Here is a 21,026-nt window from a genome sequence, read left to right on the forward strand (position 1 = left end):
GTGCAAAACACAGTTCATTCTTGCATTATTATCTATGAATGTTATTTTCCATATGAACAACCTTATACCTACTTTTGCTCCCCCCTCCACCCCGCCTTCACTACACCATTGTCTGTGCAGGATATTATTTTATATTTTGCATGTCCTTGTGAGAGAGGTGTATTAGAAAGGTACATTGTATATGAAGAATGAATATAGTTGTTTTATTTTAGGAATTTCTTCCTTTCCTCTCTGATTCTTGCTGTACATTGCACCAGCTTTATCTGCAGATACACAGGTAAGAAGAATGCCATGTAATTATTAAAATGTACCAATGCCATTTGAACCAGCCAAAGATTAAGTATATATCATTTTAAAATAAAACATCAGAGTAATTTTTCTTAATGTTTAGTAAATTTTTATCTGCTTGCTTAAAATAATTGGAGATAACAGCTTTTAAAAAAATAGATTCCATGTGGGTTTTGCATATCTTTATATTCTTAACTAGTGTGTTGAATAACTAGTGTGTTCATACCAAGTGGTGAATAATTAAAATAACGTGGCAAAAAATACTGAATACATATCTTCAGTTTAGTTATTGTAAAGCTCTTGCTCCTGAGAAACTGAGCATTAATTCATAGTATATTCAGCATTCCATCTATTTTATTTATTTAAAATATATTTTATTGATTTTTTACAGAGAGGAAGGGAGAGGGATAGAGTTAGAAACATTGATGAGAGAGAAACATTGATCAGCTGCCTCCTGCACACCCTCTACTGGGGATGTGCCCGCAACCAAGGTACATGCCCTTGACCGGAATCGAACCTGGGACCCTTCAGTCTGCAGGCCACTGAGCCAAACCGGTTAGGGCACATTCCATCTATTTTAAAACAATGTTTAATAGAAGTGTTTATGCCAGAATTTATCAGAAAAAAATTTAAAAAAAAATATTTCTTTATTGATTTCAGAGAGGAAGGGAGAGGGAGAGAGAGAGATAGAGAGAAACATCAATGATGAGAGAGAATCACTGATCGGCTGCCTCCAGCACATCCCCTACCGGGGATCGAGCCCACAACCCAGGCACGTGCCCTTGGCCGGAACCGAACCCTGGACCCTTCAGTCCGCAGGCCAACGCTCAATCCACTGAGCCAAACCAGCTAGGGCAGAAAATTTTTTTACATATAATGTTTTTATTGGATATTTAAATTCATATTTTTGCAGAATTTTTAAAAGACATTATTGTCAAAATGGGTATTAAAATGAATTAAAACAATCCAAAGATTTCACTAAGATTCTAAATTTCTTGTTAGAGTCTTGTTATTTAGTTCTGAGGTTCTTCATAGTTATGGTGTCATTTCCATAGTCTGAATTTTGTTTAATAAAACGCATGCTACTTATATTTTATGTATTCTCACTGCTAGAAGAACATCAGTTTGCAGTATTTACCTCTTGCTAAAATTAGAAGGTAGCTGTTAATAACATTGTTTTCCTCCCTTTCCAGCAAGTTTCCTCCCAGCCTGTATGCTTCCAGGATTTCTCAAGCCCAGCAGGAGGAGATAGCGGGCACTTTCCTAGTTACCCTGGATCCACTCATCACTCAGCTTCTCACCTTCCAGCCTTTCATGCATGCGGTTTTGGACAGTAAATTAGGTAAAGCTTCAAAACAGAATTAATGTTAAAATGTCTCTTATTAATTACTAGAGGCCCCGCAGGTACGGTCCCAGGTAGCCTGCGATCAGGGCCATCTTCCCTGCTGCCAGCAGCCGGCCTGGTTCCCCGTTCGCCATCCAGCGATGGGAGCCTGACGGCTGGGGGAGGGACCGAGAGGTCAGCTGTTCCTGCCCGCTCGCCGGCCCCACCCCCACTGCAGATTGCCCTCTGTGTGTAGGGCGACTGGTGGGGCAGGGGCCTTGGCCTGGCACCACCCGCATCCCCTGCCACCCACTCCTGGTCTCCGTTCGCCATTGGCAATCGGAGCCTGCTGGCCAGGGAAAGGGACCAAGAGGTGGTCAGTGCACCTCATAGTGACTGGTCGAGCGGTCGTTCTGGTCGTTGTGCCATTATGGTCGCTGGGCTTTTATTATATAGGATATCATGTTAGAGACAGCCTTCCCTTCCCTTATGTAATCATCTTTTTGTTTTTTTTAATATATTTTATTGATTTTTTTACAGAGAGGAAGGGAGAGGGATAGAGAGCTAGAAACATTGATGAGAGAGAAACATCGACCAGTTGCCTCCTGCACACCCCCTACCGGGGATGTGCCCACAACCAAAGTACATGCTCTTGACCGGAATCGAACCTGGGACCTTTCACTTCCGCAGGCCGATGCTCTATCCACTGAGCCAAACCGGTTTTGGCCCTTATGTAATCATCTTTTTAAGTTTCAAACTTTTTATTTAAAATTTCTCTTAGGTTTTTCTTCTTGGAACATATTTCTCATTTAAATAAATTATGTCTCTAATTTCTTTACATATCACATCAGGTTTCTGCTGAAAAGATGTAGAATATGTTTTTACCAATTTGTTTGTAACACAACGAATGTGTTTTTATTGCTTATAAGAGCTGCCATGCGAACTACAGTTCCCGCAGTGTCTCCTGCTGGTTGTCATCATGGATAAGCTGCCCTCTCAGCCCCTGGATGTGCAGACCCTGTGGTGCACCGAGAGCCGGGTCTCAGGAGCTGCGTCCAGGTAGCAGATGTGCTGTTTCTACCTGTCATGTTATGATGGTTTAGAATGCTCTCTTGCTTGGAAAGATCTTGAAATTACGTTTTTTGTTGTGTCAGATATTCTAGTTTATAATTACCGTAGACCTCATTCATATGTTGCTACTTTATAAAAATATACATATAAAATATATGAATCTATAGACACTAAAACTATTTTAATTTTGTTCGGTGTTTTAGAAGGTATTGCCTAATAGTGTTATAAACATTGAGTATAATGGGTTAGATGTAATGAGTAACATGAAAATGAGCTCTGATGAAGAGAGTGCTAGACACTGTACATTACCGCTTGGGAATTTTCACTTGTATTCATCCTCCTCCCTTGGGTTATTGCTCTGCTTGGATTTTTCACCCTCTTTTAGCCCATTCTTTGTACCGTTGCCTCGTCAGTTTCCAGAAAGCCCAGCTCTGAGCTCCCTGTTCTCAAAACAAAAATTCTGTACTCAAAACTAAAGCTGATTTGTCAGACTTCTCAGCTGAGGGTTGAAAGGTCATCCCATTCTGTTGCCAATTTCTACTTTTGCTCCTCATCCTTTCGCTTGTTTTCTGTCAGACCTGTTGTTCATGTTTACCTTGTACTCATGCTTTTGTTGTCTTTACCTCTTTATATCTTTTTGTATTTTTAATTTAAGTCTTCTATGAAGATTTCCTAAACCATTTCAATTATAAAATGCCCTCTCCCTATCTGAACTGTAATATTCTGGTTTATATATGCTATCTAGCTATTTAAAAATGAAGTTTATTCATGAATTTTGTCTTTGAATAGTTTAGTTATGTGATAAACACTTAGTGATACAAAATGTCCAGGCAAATTCTTATCCTTTAAGGACTTTCTCTAATAGGGACTGTATTTTGTTTTTATTATACATGTTCACATATTGGAAATGTATACCTCTTGAGACATTTTGCTTTGCTAAAAAAACCCATGTTATGTTATATTATTATACCTACTAATTATTAAATGTTAATAATGTTGGGTTCCATATTCTCAATTTCCCTGCAGGGTATCTCTACTCAAAGCCATTTTCTGCAGTTTTGAGCAGTGTTCTGGTGAACTCTCTCTACCTGTTCATTTACAGGGAGTGAAGGGTAAAGGGCAAGTGGAGGTTGCCGTCCCCTTGTATCAGCATGTCTGTGTTCATCTGTGCACATTTATTACTTCCTTTCATCCCTCCCTGTTTCCAGAACTGGTAAGTTTGTTACTTGTTTGGCTAAGCCGAGGTTGCTCTTTTGCATTTTTTGTTTCACTGAAATTGTGATTTATATACAGAAAAAAGTGGGAATAATTAATGCATGTTCTTTTTGACCGACGTTTTCTCAGCTTACGCATTTTATCCTTTAACTCAGTTGTGTCCTAGAAAATGTAATCCTAGAGCCCAACAGTATTCAGATGTAGTATTTAGCTAAGACATTTGAAGAAATATTTTGGGTGGGAAGGTATAGCAAGACTGCAAGGAGAGGAAAAATATGTGGATTTTATCTGCCTCAGTTTCATAAAGAAAAGCAGTAAAGAGTTGTATGCAGTATTAGGTCTCTTGTAGATCTTTGGTATAATAAAGATATTTTTTTAAGTGGAATAGGATTAGAAAAGGTGTTGAAATTCTTGGGAAAAGTTTTTAGAACTTATTTAAGTATCTGTATCATTTAAGATATTATGCAGTGGGTAGTATCAGTCATATTAAATACTGTATTTGGATGGTTAAAGGCAGAAACAAAAGTATAGGCTTATATGTTACTATGTTGTTTTAACAATGTCAGCTACTCAGAGAATTCTGGTGGATCCCAGTGATTGAGTTACCACAATTAAAGTCGGTTTTGAATCCCCATAGCCCAGCACAGGGCTCGATACGGTAGGTGCTGAAGATGGGCAGGCAGCATAGGCTCCTTCACATGCCAGGAAATAGAGCCTTTCCCTGAGATCTGCTGCTGTGTGTGTTGTGACGTGTTTGGTTTCATTGAGGAGTGTAACATGAGTGGTAACTTACCCTGAACTGTGTTTCTCCTCAGGATGCCGCTCTGCTGAGTGCAGTGCTCAGTGCTAACATGATCTCCTCCTTGTTAGCCATGGACGCCTGGTGCTTCCTTGCTCGGTACAGCATACTGCTTTGTTTTTGGATTGGTTTATAGTAGTGACCGACAGTGAATTATTTTAGATTTGTACGTTTATAGAAAAGTTCTGCCTCAATAACTCTTTGGTTTCCTATCACAGCACTCAATTAGGGTTCCTCTCTCCTTTCTTTGTTTGAAGTCATAGACGACTAGTGCTTATGTGGCTTTGTATGTCGTGATATTCCTTGATCCTGGGAATAACTGCGGTTTAGAATACTTAGTGCTTTATGGAAGTTTGTCTCCTTGCTTTTCTGGGCAATTGTATAAATAATTGTATAAAGACTCCCTCCTTCGTGTACATTGCAGATACGGGACTGCTGAGCTCTGTGCGCACCATGTCACCATAGTGGCTCACCTGGTGAGTAGAATTGCAGGCCTGATGCACCCACTGCCCATGAAGTTCCTTTGGAGATATGCTAATCTGAAGAAAGTGAATATCGAATGAAGAAATACATGGCAGCTAAATTATTTTGACAGTTTGTTGATACTGTTTAGAAAGATAGACTAGAAACAGTGTAAAACTGGGGAAATGGTCTCATACTTTCAAAATTTTATCGAGTTCCATTAATTGTTCTGGGAAATAAAGACTAGGTTGAGAATTAATTTAAAATTGAATGCAAAATAGAAAATCAGGAGAGAGGAGTTTAATGTTGATGACCAAGAGTGTTCTCTTTCTCCCTCTCCCCCTCCCCCCTCTCTCTCTAATATGACTTAGACAAGCTGACTCTTGAATTGTTGTATCTCTTTTAGTCAAGAGGGACTAAATGTGATCGTGATTAATACCTTTTGGGAAAAGAAATAATGCTTTGTGGATGGGTATAAAGAGAGAATGATTTAATGATGATTTAATCTTTTCATATTGACCTTTTTTACTTTTAATTCTGAGATATTTGATACATTCCATTTAAGATGGTCATGATCTATTAGTTATTTTGTTGTTGTTTTTTTGTCCCTGGCCTTAGTGTATCATGCAAGGAATTGATTTCCAGAAAATTGAGTTTATAAAATCTTTTAATTATGGTTCCATCTTATCAGAATTATACCCACCTCTGCACTGTTGTGCTTAGATCTGAAAACATTCCATGAATTGTTTTTGAGTAGGAGGTTGTCATCAAAATGATAATTCGAAACCAAGATTCCAAAGTGGTGTTTTAAATATAACGTCAAAATAGTTCTTTCATTATAAAAGTAATCTAGGTTCATGGAAAAAAATTAAAATTACCTATAATCTTCTCTCAGAAAGAGCTACTGTTAACACTTGGCATATAAAAGCTTGTAAAGATACGATTTTAGGCCAATCTCCTGTCTTTTCTCAGATAAAGTCCTGCCCTGGAGAATGCTATCAGCTCACCAACCTGTCAATACTCCTGCGGCGTCTCCTCTTCTTCATGGCCCCACCCCACCAGGCAAGAATGTCCTCCTTGTCACCGTCTTGGAGCAGCTGCTGAGGATTGGGTTCAGACTCTTTTAAAACTTTTCCTCCCCCCATTTGTACTATGTTTAAATGTTGGCATGATAACAAAAATTTTTTTTAATAGTCCTCACCCAAGGATATTTTCCCCATTGATTTTTAGAGAGAGTGGAAGGGAGGGAAGAGGAGAGAAAAACATCAATGTGAGAGAGACACATGGATTGGTTCCTTTCCACACGCACACCCTGACTGGGGCTGGTGATCGAACCTGCAACCCAAGTGTGCCCTTGACCAGGAATCAAACTCATGACCCTTTGGTGCATGGGCTGATGCTCTAACCACTTAGCAACACCAGCCAGGGCAACAAGAGCACAATTTTTAATGTATCATTGCTTATTGCTTTTAGATGAGTTCAGATTTTGATGTTGTTAAAGAAAAACCAGAGCTACACAGTAGTTAAAGTGGTAAACGCAGATTTTATTCAGGGACTATCACGATAGGAGAGAGACCTCAGTGTGCAGCTGGCTCAGTTCTGAATTCCGCACAGACCGGTGAGGTCTCAGAGTCAGGGAGCAAGTGGACGTCAGAATTAGTGAGATGAAACATCGGGACGGGGTGATTTTTGCTAAACTGACTTGACAAGATTCTTGCTGAACAAAGACCAGGTGCTCAGATAGCAAGGCGGGAGAGATCCTTTTGAAACTGACTGGGCAGGATTCCTGCTGACATTGGATGATGCTGACCCAGCATGGGGGACACAGCCCAAGGTCGAAGGCTAGTCATCAGAAGGCTCTCTGACTTAAGTTTGTCAGGGCCTTTGCTGCAAGTTAGATAATCATTCTGATTTTCTCTTCCTGAAACACCTTCTCTCTTATTTCTTGTGCATTTAAGATACTTGAAATGGTTCTATGTCTCCTGCCTCTGTAACTAATTTGAAGAGCTAGAATATTATTTATGCCCTTAGTGATATCTCTTGTTTTTCTTCAGTAAATGAGTTTAACATGCAGGGGGATGTTAGGATGGCCGTAGCTGTTTGAGGTTGTGAGGAAACAAGCTGTGATGGAAGAGGCTCTGTAATTACAGGGCCTGGTAGCCTTGGGCAGTCCTCTGGCCACTTGGGAGGGCGTAAGGAAGGTCGGGGAGGGTGGGGGTCAGGGGGAGAGACCAACCAAAGGACTTGTATGCATGCGTATAAGCAAAACCAATGGACACACACCAGGGGTGTGAGGACATGAGCGGTGGGGTGGGGGGGGGACGGGGGGCAATGGGGGGAAAAGGACACATATGTAATACCTTAATCAACAAAGAAAGGAAGAAAAACAAACAAAAAAACAGGTTCCCGGACCTTCATCCGGGTATGGAGTGATGGCTGTGAAGTGAGGCTTAGTAATTTGTTTTTGTTGTTACTGTTAAATTCCTACGTGAATCTGACAGGGATACACGCTTGGGAACCGCTAGGTTAGCAAAGGGGTTACAGGCCTCTGTTGGAATCCTGGCTTAGTATGACCTTGGACAAGTCATCCTTTCTGAACCTCAGTTTCCCTGTCTACAAAATGGTGGATAGGTATAACTATTTTTGAGAAAATTTGTAAAACACTAGCACTAGAGGGGTGCTCAGTAAATGCTGGGAGTTCTTTCTCACTGGAGTATTTGGCCCGAGTCGCAGTCTTTCCTGCCCTAGAGAGGCTGGCTGGGCCCCAGGAGAACCGCACCAACCTCCTAGCCCTCCTCAAGGCAGAAGCACCTGAGGCCGACGGTGAGCACGCGAGAAGACACGCTGTTCCTCCTCCAACTCCAGCCTAGTTGTCTGCTCAGGTCCCTTTGAATTTTCCTACCCTCCCTCTCCCGTCAGAGGCCTTGTCCTAGGTTCTCGGTACATTGCTCATGGAGGGAGGGACAAGGTCCTCTTAATCTCAGTTTCTCACATAGAAAACAGGAATAAAAGTATCTGTTTCCAGGGTGGTTGTGAAATTTTAACTTTTAGGATAATACAACTCACAACAAATTAGCTCTAAGTGAGGTCTAGAAGCTTTGTTATAAATAAAGGAGATAAACTCTAATTTTAGACATCTTACATCTCAATTTTCTAAATTTTTCCCAGTAATTGAGGCTATCAGATAAATAGGTTATGGGTAAATGAGGGGTTTTTTAACTTTTTCCTTCAGTTATCAAATATTAATTTTCTGCTATGATCAGTGACTGTGCTAAAATTTACAATTAAAGGATAGCCCTAGCCAGTTTGGCTCAGCGAGTAGAGCATTGCCCCTGGACTGAAGGGTCCCAGGTTTGGTTCAGGTCAAGGCCACGTAGCTCGGTTGCAGGCTCCATGCCTGGCACCATTTGGGCTCATTCGGGAGGCAACCAATCGATGTGTCTCTCACATGGATGTTTCTCTCTCTGTTTTTACCCCTCCCTTCCACTCTAAAAACCAATGGAGAAAATATCCTCAGGTGAGGATTAGCAAAAAAAAAAAAAAAGTTAAAAATTAAAGGACAAATCTGAATTTGAATCCCTGTTCTGCGAGTCCTTGGGAGTGTTCATTAGTCCTGCAGTTGAGATGCGGAGGCTTACTCTGATGGCAGCTGTGCAGTTTGAAGTGAGCATTTACCGCGTGTCAGTTCTGCCCTGTTCAGCTCTTTTCTCTCAGACATGGTCACTCCTCTAGAGGAAGGAGAGAGGGTACAGACATTTTTGAGACTGGAATGTGGACCGGGCTTTATACCAGGCACTCAAACTGTTTGGTCCTCATGTCAGCCTTGTACAAGGGATACAAATGAAAAAACAGTGATTCGGAAATTAAAGAACTTCCCCAAACACCCTTAATAAATGCCAAGCTAGTTCCTGCGTTGTCTCAAGTGGAGCAGAGCCAGTTCCCACTGGAAAACTGACTCTGTGACCTTTGCTTCTTTAAGTTCCTGCTGCCGTGTTGGGAATATTACTTCTGACTTAACTGTACAAGGTGATGAGAGTATGAATTCTTAGGAAAATAGTAGGCTTGCTCTAGCTGGTTTGGCTCAGTGAGTAGAGCGTTGGCCTGCGGGCTGAAGGGTCCCAGGTTTGATTCTGGTTAAGGGCAAGACCCTGGTTGCAGGCTCGATCCCCAGTGCAGGGCATGCAGGAGGCAGCCGATCAGTGATTCTCATCATTGAAGTTTCTATCTTTCTCTCCTCTACCTTCCTCTCTGAAATCAATAAAAATATATTTGAAAAAAATAGTAGGCTTACCTTATAAAATAGTTGACCTGACTACTAAGGAATTATATTCTTTAACACTCTCGGTGCATTTTCATAATGTTCTTGATGGAAACAAATGCAACAACAAAAATAATAAGTGTTCATTTCAGTTAACCTTGAATCTGGTACCTTGTGATAACACTGTTTAATTAAAAACTTTTAAAATGTATTCAATAATATAGTTACTCATGTTTCTTTAACAATTTATTTCAGGTGGAGTTTATCCAGCAATTTTCCCCAAAAGAAGTGGAAAATCTTCCTCTGTGGCAACATATTTCTTTCCAGGCTTTCCCCGCTGAGCTAAGGAAGCAGACTGCTCATGAGGTTGTCAGAGTAGGCGCGGCTCAGAGCAGGAGGTGGCTCGGTGACAGTCGCACTGTGGGGGAGCTCGAGTGGCTGGCAAGTAATCAGTTGGATGGGTTTTTTCAGCAGTGGTTGGTGAGCACCGTTTTAGGAATGGTGGGTTGTTAGAAGATGGACCAGTCTCGGTCCTCACGTTAGAAACTGGAGAGATTTTCAGATTTCTACATTCTGTGAAAGGCTCTGGGAAACATCCTGTCTTGAATGATGTAAATTATAAATTATGTGGAGAGTGAGTGTCTGAAGCTCAAGACATATTGAATATTGTGAAACACATTACGGAATTCCTTTATCTGTAGTGTTTTTGTTGAGACAGCTCTAGGTCCTTCTGTTTGACAGGATATAACCCCTATATTATGCATACCTATTCTGAGCCTTTATGTACCTTTCTATGTAGAATACTCCCTCTTAAAATAATGCAATAAAAAAATTCATCTGTAAGAAGTAATAATAACAGTTTTGAAAGATGGATTATAATGCATGGAGTTGAATTTTCCAGTTTACTGTTCATTTGCTCATTCATTCACTCAGACCTATTTTGAGTGCTTTTGTGTGCCAAGCTCTGCTCTAGGCATTGGGTGTATCAGGGAGCAGAACAAGAATTCCTCCTCTCATGGACTTACATTCTAGCTTAGCAAGGTAGTAAAATAACTGGTATGATTATCGGTTTGTGATAAGATGAAGAAAATCAAACAAGGATGGGGACAGGGCCTTCAGAAGGTTGGGAACCATTAAGATCAGGGTTCCTGAGGGGTTTATATTTCATTTCTGAGTGTAAATGTTCTAATGCGCTCTTATTTGATGGCACTTGACTACAATTATCATAGTGACATTTGCATATATCTAAAGGAAATAAACGTATTTATGTGCCTTTATTTGGCAGAACTATTAAATACCTAGTTAGGAGTAGGCTAAGTGGTTCACGTTTTGAATTTATTGGGCAACTAATTTCTATAGTAAAGACAAAAAAAATATTTTGTATTGGGTAAAATAAAAGCACCTATTTTCTAAAATTGAACAAATCTTTTATGTCTGAACAAAAACTTTAGTTCAGCAGGTTACTTAACCTGTTTATTTATAAAAAGAAATGGATAAATTATAAGTAAAGGGCAGTATGGTAATTACATAAAATTAAGTGGATTGTTGACATATAACGGGTAAAAGGCATTGTTACTATCGTTCCATTCTCACGGCCTTCACTTCACTCCCACCGACCCCAACGAGCCCACGCCTGGTGGGGGCGGGGAGGGTTGGGTGGTAAGATGGGATATGTAACTAAGAGTGAATACAGGAAAGGTTGTTTTTAGTTTGTGATTCTAGATAGTATACTACTTCTTCATTTTTAAAAAAAGAATAGTTTATTGATTTTTAGAGAGAGCGAAACTGATGTGAGAGAGAAGTGTCTATCAGTTGCCTTTCGTGCATTCCCTGACTGGGGATTGAATCCGCAACCTTTCAGTGTACAGGACGGCGCTCCAACCAGCTGAAATAGACTGACCAGGTCTAAATTGATGACTATTATAAATTAGCTTGGCCATACTGACTATTTGTATCAAACTTATTTATTAAGATAAAATGTTCTTTTTATTTCCTTAAATTTTCAACCTAAAAGGAAAAAGGTTTATTTAAAAAAATGAAGCAAATGTTCCTATGTTAAGGAAAATTAGTTTTATTAAAATATATTACAGAAATAGCTAAAAAGATGAATTTGGGTCTTAGGAATATAATTCCACATGGATTTTTAGGAAGAGTTATGGGTAACTCATAACCTCTGGGTAACTGGCCTCAGCTCCGTTAGGCTGGTATCTAGACTTGGGTCCTTTTCCTGTCTCTCCATAGAACACGGCGCTCTCTGCTTTGCTTTCTGTGAATAATTCTGCGAGCGAAGCTCTGGATATTGGACAACAAACTGCAGTTATGGAAGCCGGAAGTCAGCTTTGGGGTTTTCTAAACACTAATCTGGTAAGCAATGCAACTGATGATTTCCCTGAAGAAAAAAAAAGATCGACAAAAGAGAATAGTACTGAAATTTCCCTGTAGAGTAAAAGGAATCTCATTTCTTTAGGTGCTGGGTAGAGCTTGTGATTACAACTTATTTGTACAATTGAATTAGATTAGTAAAGCCAGAACCTAGTCAACATGGTGAGAGTCCAGCTAACAGTTTCAGGACCAGTCGGACCCAATTTTTTTTTTAAATTTCTTACCCTGTTATTTCTCTTCTCTCTCTTGAGTTAGTTCAGCCTATTTTGTGATTCTGGGTTCTTTATTAATACCTTTTGGGCTTAAAGGTAGAAGGGGCAAGTAGATGGATGACCCAATAAAGACAGAGCCTAGCGATGAGCGGGCTGGAAATAGTATGATATGTGTCCCGCATGTTATTACAGTTTGAAAATATGCACTTAAAAATCTAAATATGACATTTGCTTTGAGTAAATCAAAGTTGACCTCTGGCTGCCCTGCCTGTGAAAGCAGAAAGCTACAATTGCATTGTGGGAAATAACAGACATGGTTTTGCGGGTGGTTCAGCATAAAGTTTGTGTGGTCAGATTTCCCCTCTGCAGTATTTTCGCTTAAGTACTTCCCCAGTCCTCACAAATCATTCAATAAATATTCATAAAAGCACCTATTTTCTAAAATTAAATCTTTTATGTATGACCAAAAGCTTGAGTTCAGCAGGTTATTTAACCTCTCTGCTGGTGACATAACTTACAATATCATGATAGAAACAATTATGGAGAGAGGAGTGGAATTCTGAGACTCAGGATAGCCAAGTACAAGGCAGACAGACGTGATATCTGGGTTTGCATTGTGTCTCTGCTTTTTACTAGCCACACGGTCGTGAGCAGATGGTGTGACTGCCCCTGTTCTTAGTAAGCTGAGGGGAGTACCTGCCTCAGAGATCTGTAAGGCATAAGTGAGGTAACAAACAGAAAGAACCTAGGTATAGAGTAAATGCTGATTAAAAGGCTGCTGTTCACATGTTATTGAGAAATTTTAAAATTATTTTGTTTCTTATTTAAGGTAACAGGTCAACCTTATGTTCAACAGACACTCAGCCTTTTATTTCCACTGTTGGGATTTTTCATTCAAACTCTAGATCCTCAGCTGATCAGTCAGGTAAGAATAGTGAGCAAGTGGGTACTTGGTTGAGGAAGTTGTTAAAGTGGGATGACTTAAAATAACTTTCTAGAAACTGTCCTTTTTCATGATTCCTTGCGCAGTTTGCTTCTTTACCTTTCTTGTGGAGTTGCACATAGCAGCCACAAATTGCATGTGCAGGGATGTCTCCTCATTGCTTCTTTCTTCCTTCTAGTGGTGGGTTGTTAGTATACTGGGCTGTTAATCCAGCCTTTACCTGTCTTATCTCCTTGATAGGGAAGAGTCAAAACTTTTCTGTTGCTGTTAACTGCCCAGAAACATCCCTGTGGTTGAGTCAGGGTTGTGTGGGACCTGCATTCCTAGCACTTTCCAAGGCATTTCAGCAGCCCTGGGAGTGAGGACTAACATGGACGAAGGCTAATCCTCAGTTTCTCTGAGGAAATAAGATGGTTTTGAGGGAAGACACTGCTGAGTTTTCTGACCCCAGCATGCATGTCTGGGACAGGCAGAACTGGGGTTACTGTCGGGGAGCCTGGGGTGTTGCTCAGTTATGCCCCATTTTGGAGGTTCTAGGCCAGTGAGGGGAGAGAGAAGGGAAAGGCCTTCATCTTATCTGAAGTGGTCGAGAGGCTCTGGAATGAGTCCAGACTGGACAGGATGATCCCCAAGTCAAGAGTTGGTTTGTGCTTAGTCACATAAACAGAAAGAAAAGCTGTTAGGAAATAAGACTAACCCTGGTTATCAGGAGGCTGGGTGATGGAAGATATGTCCTGTCGCAGTAGACTGTGGGAAGCTCTGGTGAGTGGCTGTATACATGAAAAATTTAAATATTTGCTAATTAGGTATATTATTTTTGTTAATCCTCACCTGAGGATGTTTTTCCATTGCTTTTCAGAGAGTGGGAGGAAGGAGGGAGAGGGGGGACAGGGAGAGAGAGAGACACTGACATGAGACACATTGACTGGTTGCCTCCCAACTCGGGGAGCGAACCCAGGTATGTGCCCTTGATCGGGAATTGAACCTGACACATTTCAGTGCGTGGGCAGACGCTCTAACCTCTGAGCCACATAAGCCAGGGCTAATGAGGTATATTTTAAAATTTCTATATATGTAACATGTATTACTAAATTAGAGAGAATGACAATGTGGTAAAAATCATTCACTCCAATTATGTGAATGCAACATGTTGAATTTGTTGATTCTGAAGGTTCTATTATTCTTTTATGAAAAGTTAAATGCTGCTAATTTTAATATGATTGTGCCTACCTTTAAAAAATCCAAATAACTAAAGTTCTAAAATTTCAACATAAGTAAATTGCTCATTTAGGCATTTTTCGTTTTACAGAAGACTTTCTCTCATTGTTCCCTTAAATCAGGGGTTGGCAAATCTCCTGGCTAGATTCTGCCCTGCTTTCAGCACAAGAGCTAAAGGTTTATAAAATAAAATACAATAAAGTATGCAGCAGGGGACACATGTTGCTGCAAATCCTAAAAATACCACCTGGTCCTTTACAGAAAGTTTGCCAACCCCTGCTAATAATAAAGAACTTAGAATTTAAAATACAAAATAATTTTTAAAGGTTTGAAGAACAACACCGGTGTATACTTTTTCAGGAACCCCTCTTGGTTTTTTTACACAGTTACTTCAGCATTCTTCCTACCAACCACTGACTCAATAATTAGTCTTATTAGATCCCACCTTCATGAAGTTTAGGGTTTGTGGAGTGTTTGGCTGTTGTGGGTTTTGCTTTGTTTTCCCTCCCACACCCCCTTCAAAATCATAGCTAGTCAGGATGTTTCTGCAAAATAATGTTCTCTGCCTCTTTAGGTCGTAACTCTGCAGGTCTCACTTCTGAAATTAGAGCCTCCAGACCATGTTCGCTTGGCCGTCCTTGACTTTGTGTCCTCTCTAGGAAAACGTTTCATGTCTCCGGCTCTCCAGGTAAAACACTAAATTCTGTTCTTGTTATTACAAAAATGCTGCAAGATGAATGACTAAGGGATTTTTAGGATTTTGATTTCAATTCTGTGGATTGATGACAATGTAAATTGGGGGAAAATGTATTTTATGAATAGAGTGACTATCAAAGTAGAACTCATTTTATTTTTTAGAAAAATATATGTTGACATACACATATGTCAGCGTAGTCTGATATTTTCTTTGTGGGCTAAAGCAAACATAGTGTATAATGAGGAAGTTGGGTAACTTACTGACGTTATTCTTTTGGTTTTATACCATGAAAGGGAGTCTGTTTTTAAAGAGTGTTTTGAATATGTTGCAAAGTATACGTAGTTGACATTGGGTGCTTATTTATGACATCATACTGTGAAGGCCTGGCTGTCCACTTCTGTGAAGGAGATCGTCCTCCTCAGTCTCGCTTTTCTTACTGCTGCCGTCACAAGCCAGCAGTTCCAGACAGCTGACTCTTCCCTCCTCCATGGGAGACTAGAGCTCACTGAGGAGGACCTTTTATGTAAATGGAGCGAAACCTGTAATTGACATTACAGGTTGATTAAAATCTTTGCAACCAAAAAATTTACCTGGTTAGTTTCTAAAGGACTTCCTCATTTGTTCCCAGGTAAACGATGCTGTCCCGTTTGTTGCCATCACATCAGGTTGTGTTTCAAGAGAAAAGTGTAGCTGTTGTCAGTTTGTTTTCAACTCCATGGGCAAAAGTAGCCAAATCTTTTTAGCATAGGAGTGTTTTCCAAAATGCGTCTGCATTTGGACCATAATGTGCCCAGAACCTATAGAACAGATGTTTTTATTAGCAGAAATTACCTTTTATATTTCTAGAAATATATCTATTTCCAGGAGTGAGGTTAAGGCCTGAAGAAATTTTGGGGACTCATCAGCAAATGAGAGGCATTTAAAACCATTAGATAAGATTGATTCATATATTCATTTAAGAAAAAAAATTACTGAGTTCTTTTATATGTATTAGGCACTGTTTTAACCCTTTGCACTCGCTTTTTTCTCGATTCCTGCTAACGATGCTAACCGTGTCGAGTCACACTTGACATCTGAGTGCAAAAGGTTAATCACTGGGGGTTCAAAAATGAACCCAACGAACCCCCCACTGAGAGATTGCAGACCAGAGAAGTGGTGACATGTGCAGTGTATGGGATGGTGTGAGTGCTGGCGGGGGGGAGGGGCGGCGCGGAGAGCAGGAAGAGCGCATGTGGACCTGGGGCACAGCTCTAAGTGGGGTGGTACAGTCAGTGGTGACACTAAGACTGAAGCCGAGGGAGCAGGCCTTGCAGCTATCTGGGACAAGCGTCTTCTGAGCAGAGGAAAGGCAGGGAGAGAGGCTCTGACCTGGGAGTCTGTCTGGTACACCGAGGATACATCAATGACATGAACAGAGGCGGCGGGCTTGCAAGCCAAGGTCAGGACCCTGATTTATACGAGCAAAATGGAAGACTTGAGCAAAGGATTGACATGACCAGCACGTGTTTTAATACAACATTAGGCATATTGCATTTACTCTGCTAAGGTTTTCCTCTGCTTGGTTCTCTCTTTAGGACAAAATTGTGCCCAACCTGTGTTCCATTTTTGCTTTGCTGCTGGCCGACAGGAACTGGCTATTAGAACAACATGCCTTGGAGGCATTTACTCAGTTTGCAGAGGTAAGACCCACCTATGGCCGTGAACCTGCAAAGCATTTCAACATTTCAGACACTCCAGAAACAGTGATGAGCTGCTTCTCTTAGTCATAAAATTTTCTGCTGCAGAAGATATTTCTAAAGATGAGGCATCAAGAAGTGAGATTCCTAAGGGCCTGTGGGTAGTAACAACCCAACAGGCATTCTAACCAGGACTAATCCAGGCAGTCTCCTCGATGCTGTTTTTGGGTTTGATGATAATACCTATCACCTCAAACTATCCTGGCTTCAGGTTGATGAACACAGACCTATTAATTTGGTTCTGTGGAGAAGGTGATCTGGGCGGCTCCTCCCCACTTCCCACTGTGTATCTAGTACATTGCAGAATGGGGTATTACTCTAAGGCACCTGAAAGAACTACGAGCTAATCATCTGAGTATCCCAGTTAACTACCATGCACCCAAAACAGAAACCATCCCTACACGCCACAATATTTTGAATTTAATTAAAAAAATCAATTTACAGTGATTATAAAAATAAATACTCAATGCAGATGTTCTTGAATATTTTCAGCTGAAAATTCTCACGAATAATGATTTTAAAGTTGGTCAGGGCTGCCACTTAGAGCAAACATTTTTAATAGACGCCTGTGGCGTACAATGGGTTAAAATGCTTTTCTGAGTAAGGTGGCCCTTAAAACTCTTGTGTCTCTTCAACTTATCAAAATATATTAAAATTTGTCTTAACAATTTTCACTAGGGAACAAGTAATGAGGAGATAGTCCCCCAGTGCCTCAGTTCTGAAGAAACTAAGAACAAAGTGGTATCCTTTCTGGAGAAGGTATTTATTTTATTTTTTACAGTATCAAAAAAATGGTGTCACTGTTCTTTATCATGTTCCTTTTTAAAAAGGTTCTCTGCCTAGCTTCACTTTTTGCACAGTGGTGACACATCACAGAAGTCAGACACGTGGAGTCACTGCCTGTAGCAGTGAGGACCCTGACTGTTAGTGACCGTGATTAGATGTTAATGTGCACACTGTGGTTCAGATGTAACTGAGGCACGGCTTCTCTGCACTGACAGCCCAGGACACGGGCTTTTTACAGTTTGACTCCATCCTACGGCTCCCACATCTGTGCATCTTTTGTCACTTTCATGGGGACAGTGTTAGGTGAAGCATCAACAGTGACAGACCACAGGTTCCGAATTCCGGCAGCAGTCTCACTACACTGGCTGTTTACCTGGTCTTTCATGATCTCTGGCAGACGGGATTTGCAGATGAGATGGTAGCTGCGAGAGTGGAGCGTGTGAAACAGGAAAAAGGGATTTTCTGGGGATCCTTGGCAACAGTTACGTTAGAAGAAGCAAAGTGGTCATCTTTACAGGTATGGACTATTGCATTACAATATGGGTCAAGCTCTTTTTGTACGAGAAATTCTGCTCTTAGTACTTAATGAGTAAGCAAAACAAACTAGTATGGTTCTTATTCTCATGTTGCATATAAAAGCAAATAGATCTAGATATGTAAAATTCTGTTTTATGCTAGATGCTCTTTAAAAAAATCATTCCCCCCCTAAAAGATTATGAACATCAGACCCAATACACCGTTGACACACCTGTTACCTGTAGTGGCCTCTGACCCAGTTTATGACCCAGAGAGGAAAACCAGAAAACTTACCTTCCAGGATGTTTATCTGTCCGATACCCTGCCTCAAAATCACATCTGCCTATTATTAAATATCCACTAGGGAGATTTAAAATGTTTTTGAGTACTGACAGTATATTTGGAATTGCAATCCACAAGAACATTGTTGTTCTTGTAAGTTTTAATAACTTTTCCAGACTCTTATGCCTGAAGTCTGTAAAGTTAAATATCCTATCAGTAGTCTAAGGGGGCCCCTCAAGAATTCATGTCCTTCCTCAGACAGAGTGATTATAAAGGGTGTCTTAGCCCTCAGCCCCTCTCCTGGACGGTGACTGTTTAAGAGACCTGGCTCCACAGCTCTCCTTAGTTATAAACTTAGCATTAAACATAAAAGGAAGCATAAATCCAAATGGGCTCTGTGGTCAGGACATGGCAGGTGTGTCTAGAGCATACTCACTGGAGGGGAGGCGTCGGCACTGAGGGGTTAGCTCCCTGCATCACTGTGACAGACAAAAACACCTCCGCGTGTCTTTCAGGGGATGCTGGAGGTGCTGCTCCTGTGAACCAGTGACTAGAATAAAATGTGCACATGCAGCTTTTACGGTTTTCGAACTTGTTCTAATAAGCTTTGCTCTAGTCCGCAGCCAAGTTCTTGGTAGTTTTTAGAACAGGTAGGCCATCCCTACCACGTCTTTCTCATTTGCCAGCCTTGTGCTAAAAGAGCCCGTCTCGAGCCCCCTGTGGAAGAAGAGTTCAGGTCAGCACTGCAGGCCGCAGCGGGGGCCCTGGAGGCAATCGAGTTGCTGCTCCAGAAGTCCGCTGCTCCAGACTGGCTTCCCACAAAAATGCAGCTGCTCCAGGAAAAGATTGACGAGCTAAAACATCACGGGCTCCAGGATGAAACCTGAAGGGACCGGACCATCGCTAGACAGAACTGGGTATGACTATCATTCTACAATGTAGTTTGTAAATTAAAATATTTATGTAAATTATGTCTATAAATTTCCTAACACATAAAACAACCTTTGTAAAGTTAAATCTAGTGAAAATAGTCTTTATTGGATGTCTAGAGAACAGGATTATAGGGGACATTTCTCATGAAGAACTTTGGTCCACGTAATACATGTGGGAATAACCGTAAACAAATAAATAAACTGCCCAAGGAAACCTTAGCAATTTAAAGTCATTTACATCCTTCATCGTAAAATGTTTTCCAGGTGTATTTCATAATAGAGCTCACTCTTCTCACCGGTAAAGAAATGGCACAAAATTAAGCTAATCAGTTGGAAGGTCTTGTATTTATTTCCTTTACTTCCAGATGACCTGGCCTTAGAGGCACAGGCTTCCCCCAGCTGAGGGCCACACCCAAGGTCTCGCTTCCTTGGCACAGACTGGAAAAGCTCCTGGTATGAGAAACAGGATGCTTTGGGGTTTTCTTGTCTGCAGAGCCAGCTTTTGAGGTATTTGATTTTTTTTAAAAAAGGAATCCTTTTTCCTAGAGTTTAACTCACAGCCATTGTCACCAGCTGCTGTCTCCCCAGTTCAGCTCCCCGGCATCTCCCCAGCCGTCAGACTCCGCCTGCAACGACATAAAGCCAAGGGCAGCCGCTGGGACAGCGTCTCCACATTCGAAAGGTCAGCAGTTTCTAGTTCCTGATGCAAATAAGTAAAACAGCTTTCTCGGCACCATCTCATCCAGTGAAGCCCACCTGCTGACACCACATTTATTCTTGGTTCACTCCCTTTACAAGTGCCACTGAACACTTAGCCACATTGCTGCGTTTTTTCCAGGGAAGGAGAGATGGTACTAGGAAGTGACTTTACTCGCCGCTTTGATTGGGCACAGGTGTCCCTTCCCTTGGCGGGAAGACAGCTAGGTGTCTGTTACGAGGGGACAAGGCAGCTGGTACCCACAAAGGAAATCCTTACCTCAGTCATTTCTGCTGCAGCAAATTTTGAGGAAAACTGCATCCCTGGCGAGATACCATCCGTGTTGGGGATCACCGTTTCTGTCCTCAGTTCAGGTAGGACAAGAATAGCACCCGAAGGCTTAATTTCGGGGATCATGTCAGCAAACCAGTCCAACTCAGGGTCCTGTGCTAGCTTCTTTTTCACTTGAATGGTGAACTCCTCTCCTAAACCAAGTTCTGATGGAACCTTAGGGTGCCTTTCTCGTGATGATACTTTCGGGGGCTGGTCTGGGATAGGACTGGTCTTTTGGGGTTGGCTTGATGCCAAAGGCTTGGCCTCCTCTGTGAGCGGAAGAGAAGTGGGAATGGCCTTGTGCTCCCCCGAGGTACCAGTGATCCCGCCTCCTGGGCTCACTGCATTGCCGAGGCTGCTGTGCTTACGGTCATCCCACGTCTCCACCACCTTCAAGGCTGTGAGCGGGGGCCTGGCAGGCTCTGGGGGCCACACCTGTGTGTTGACAGTTCTGCTTTCCGGCTCCCCAGGCTCGCTCCAGTCGGGCCACTCCTCAGACGCCTGGGGGCTTGGCAGGAAGCTCTCACTGTCTCCTGAGGTATTTTTCACGTCTGAAAGTCCATTCAAGGAAAATGTCCTAGGCTGAGAAAACCGATCACCTGTGGGATATGGACAAGAATTATTCTCCTAAATGTCAGTTAAAAGAATATATTTAGGGAAATGTACAGATGTAAGTTTTTAGAAATGTCCTTGCACACTAAACCACAGAAGCAACAATTAGAGCTTCTTTTACTAAATGCTGTTGGCACAGTTACCTATAAACAAACATAGAAGTGTTAAGACAGCCGGGGTTGCCCTTGCGATGTCAGTTATGTACACCCTGAAACGGTGTGCGGCCAAGTACGTTTGCCTCAGTCACATACTTCCCTATGTGC

At 41.4% G+C, this 21,026-nt stretch overlaps 2 protein-coding genes across 7 annotated transcripts in view; one reads left to right on the forward strand and one right to left on the reverse strand.

Moving 5' to 3' along the window:
• The window catches only part of FIRRM (FIGNL1 interacting regulator of recombination and mitosis), a 42,952-nt gene extending 23,735 nt beyond the window's left edge, over positions 1–19,217 (forward strand). The window contains exons 10-24 of the mRNA XM_008145822.3: positions 213–277; positions 1,482–1,630; positions 2,542–2,671; positions 3,710–3,896; positions 4,714–4,796; positions 5,122–5,173; positions 6,132–6,221; positions 9,673–9,858; positions 11,659–11,781; positions 12,841–12,936; positions 14,747–14,860; positions 16,444–16,548; positions 17,284–17,364; positions 17,789–17,908; positions 18,876–19,217. Coding sequence (XP_008144044.3) covers positions 213–277; positions 1,482–1,630; positions 2,542–2,671; positions 3,710–3,896; positions 4,714–4,796; positions 5,122–5,173; positions 6,132–6,221; positions 9,673–9,858; positions 11,659–11,781; positions 12,841–12,936; positions 14,747–14,860; positions 16,444–16,548; positions 17,284–17,364; positions 17,789–17,908; positions 18,876–19,076 — 1,782 coding nt within the window. The 3' untranslated portion in view covers positions 19,077–19,217. The remainder of the gene's footprint in view (positions 1–212; positions 278–1,481; positions 1,631–2,541; positions 2,672–3,709; positions 3,897–4,713; positions 4,797–5,121; positions 5,174–6,131; positions 6,222–9,672; positions 9,859–11,658; positions 11,782–12,840; positions 12,937–14,746; positions 14,861–16,443; positions 16,549–17,283; positions 17,365–17,788; positions 17,909–18,875) is intronic.
• Positions 19,218–19,447: 230 nt separating this feature from the next.
• The window catches only part of SCYL3 (SCY1 like pseudokinase 3), a 29,591-nt gene continuing 28,012 nt past the window's right edge, over positions 19,448–21,026 (reverse strand). For all 6 annotated transcript variants that reach the window (XM_054712274.1, XM_054712278.1, XM_054712276.1 and 3 more), the window contains 2 exons: positions 20,098–20,750; positions 19,448–19,747 (listed from right to left, as the gene is read on the reverse strand). In XM_054712274.1, coding sequence (XP_054568249.1) covers positions 19,688–19,747; positions 20,098–20,750 — 713 coding nt within the window. In that variant the 3' untranslated portion in view covers positions 19,448–19,687. The remainder of the gene's footprint in view (positions 19,748–20,097; positions 20,751–21,026) is intronic.

This window comes from Eptesicus fuscus, chromosome 22 (assembly GCF_027574615.1).
Source record: "Eptesicus fuscus isolate TK198812 chromosome 22, DD_ASM_mEF_20220401, whole genome shotgun sequence".
Classification (NCBI taxonomy): Eukaryota; Metazoa; Chordata; class Mammalia; order Chiroptera; family Vespertilionidae; genus Eptesicus; species Eptesicus fuscus.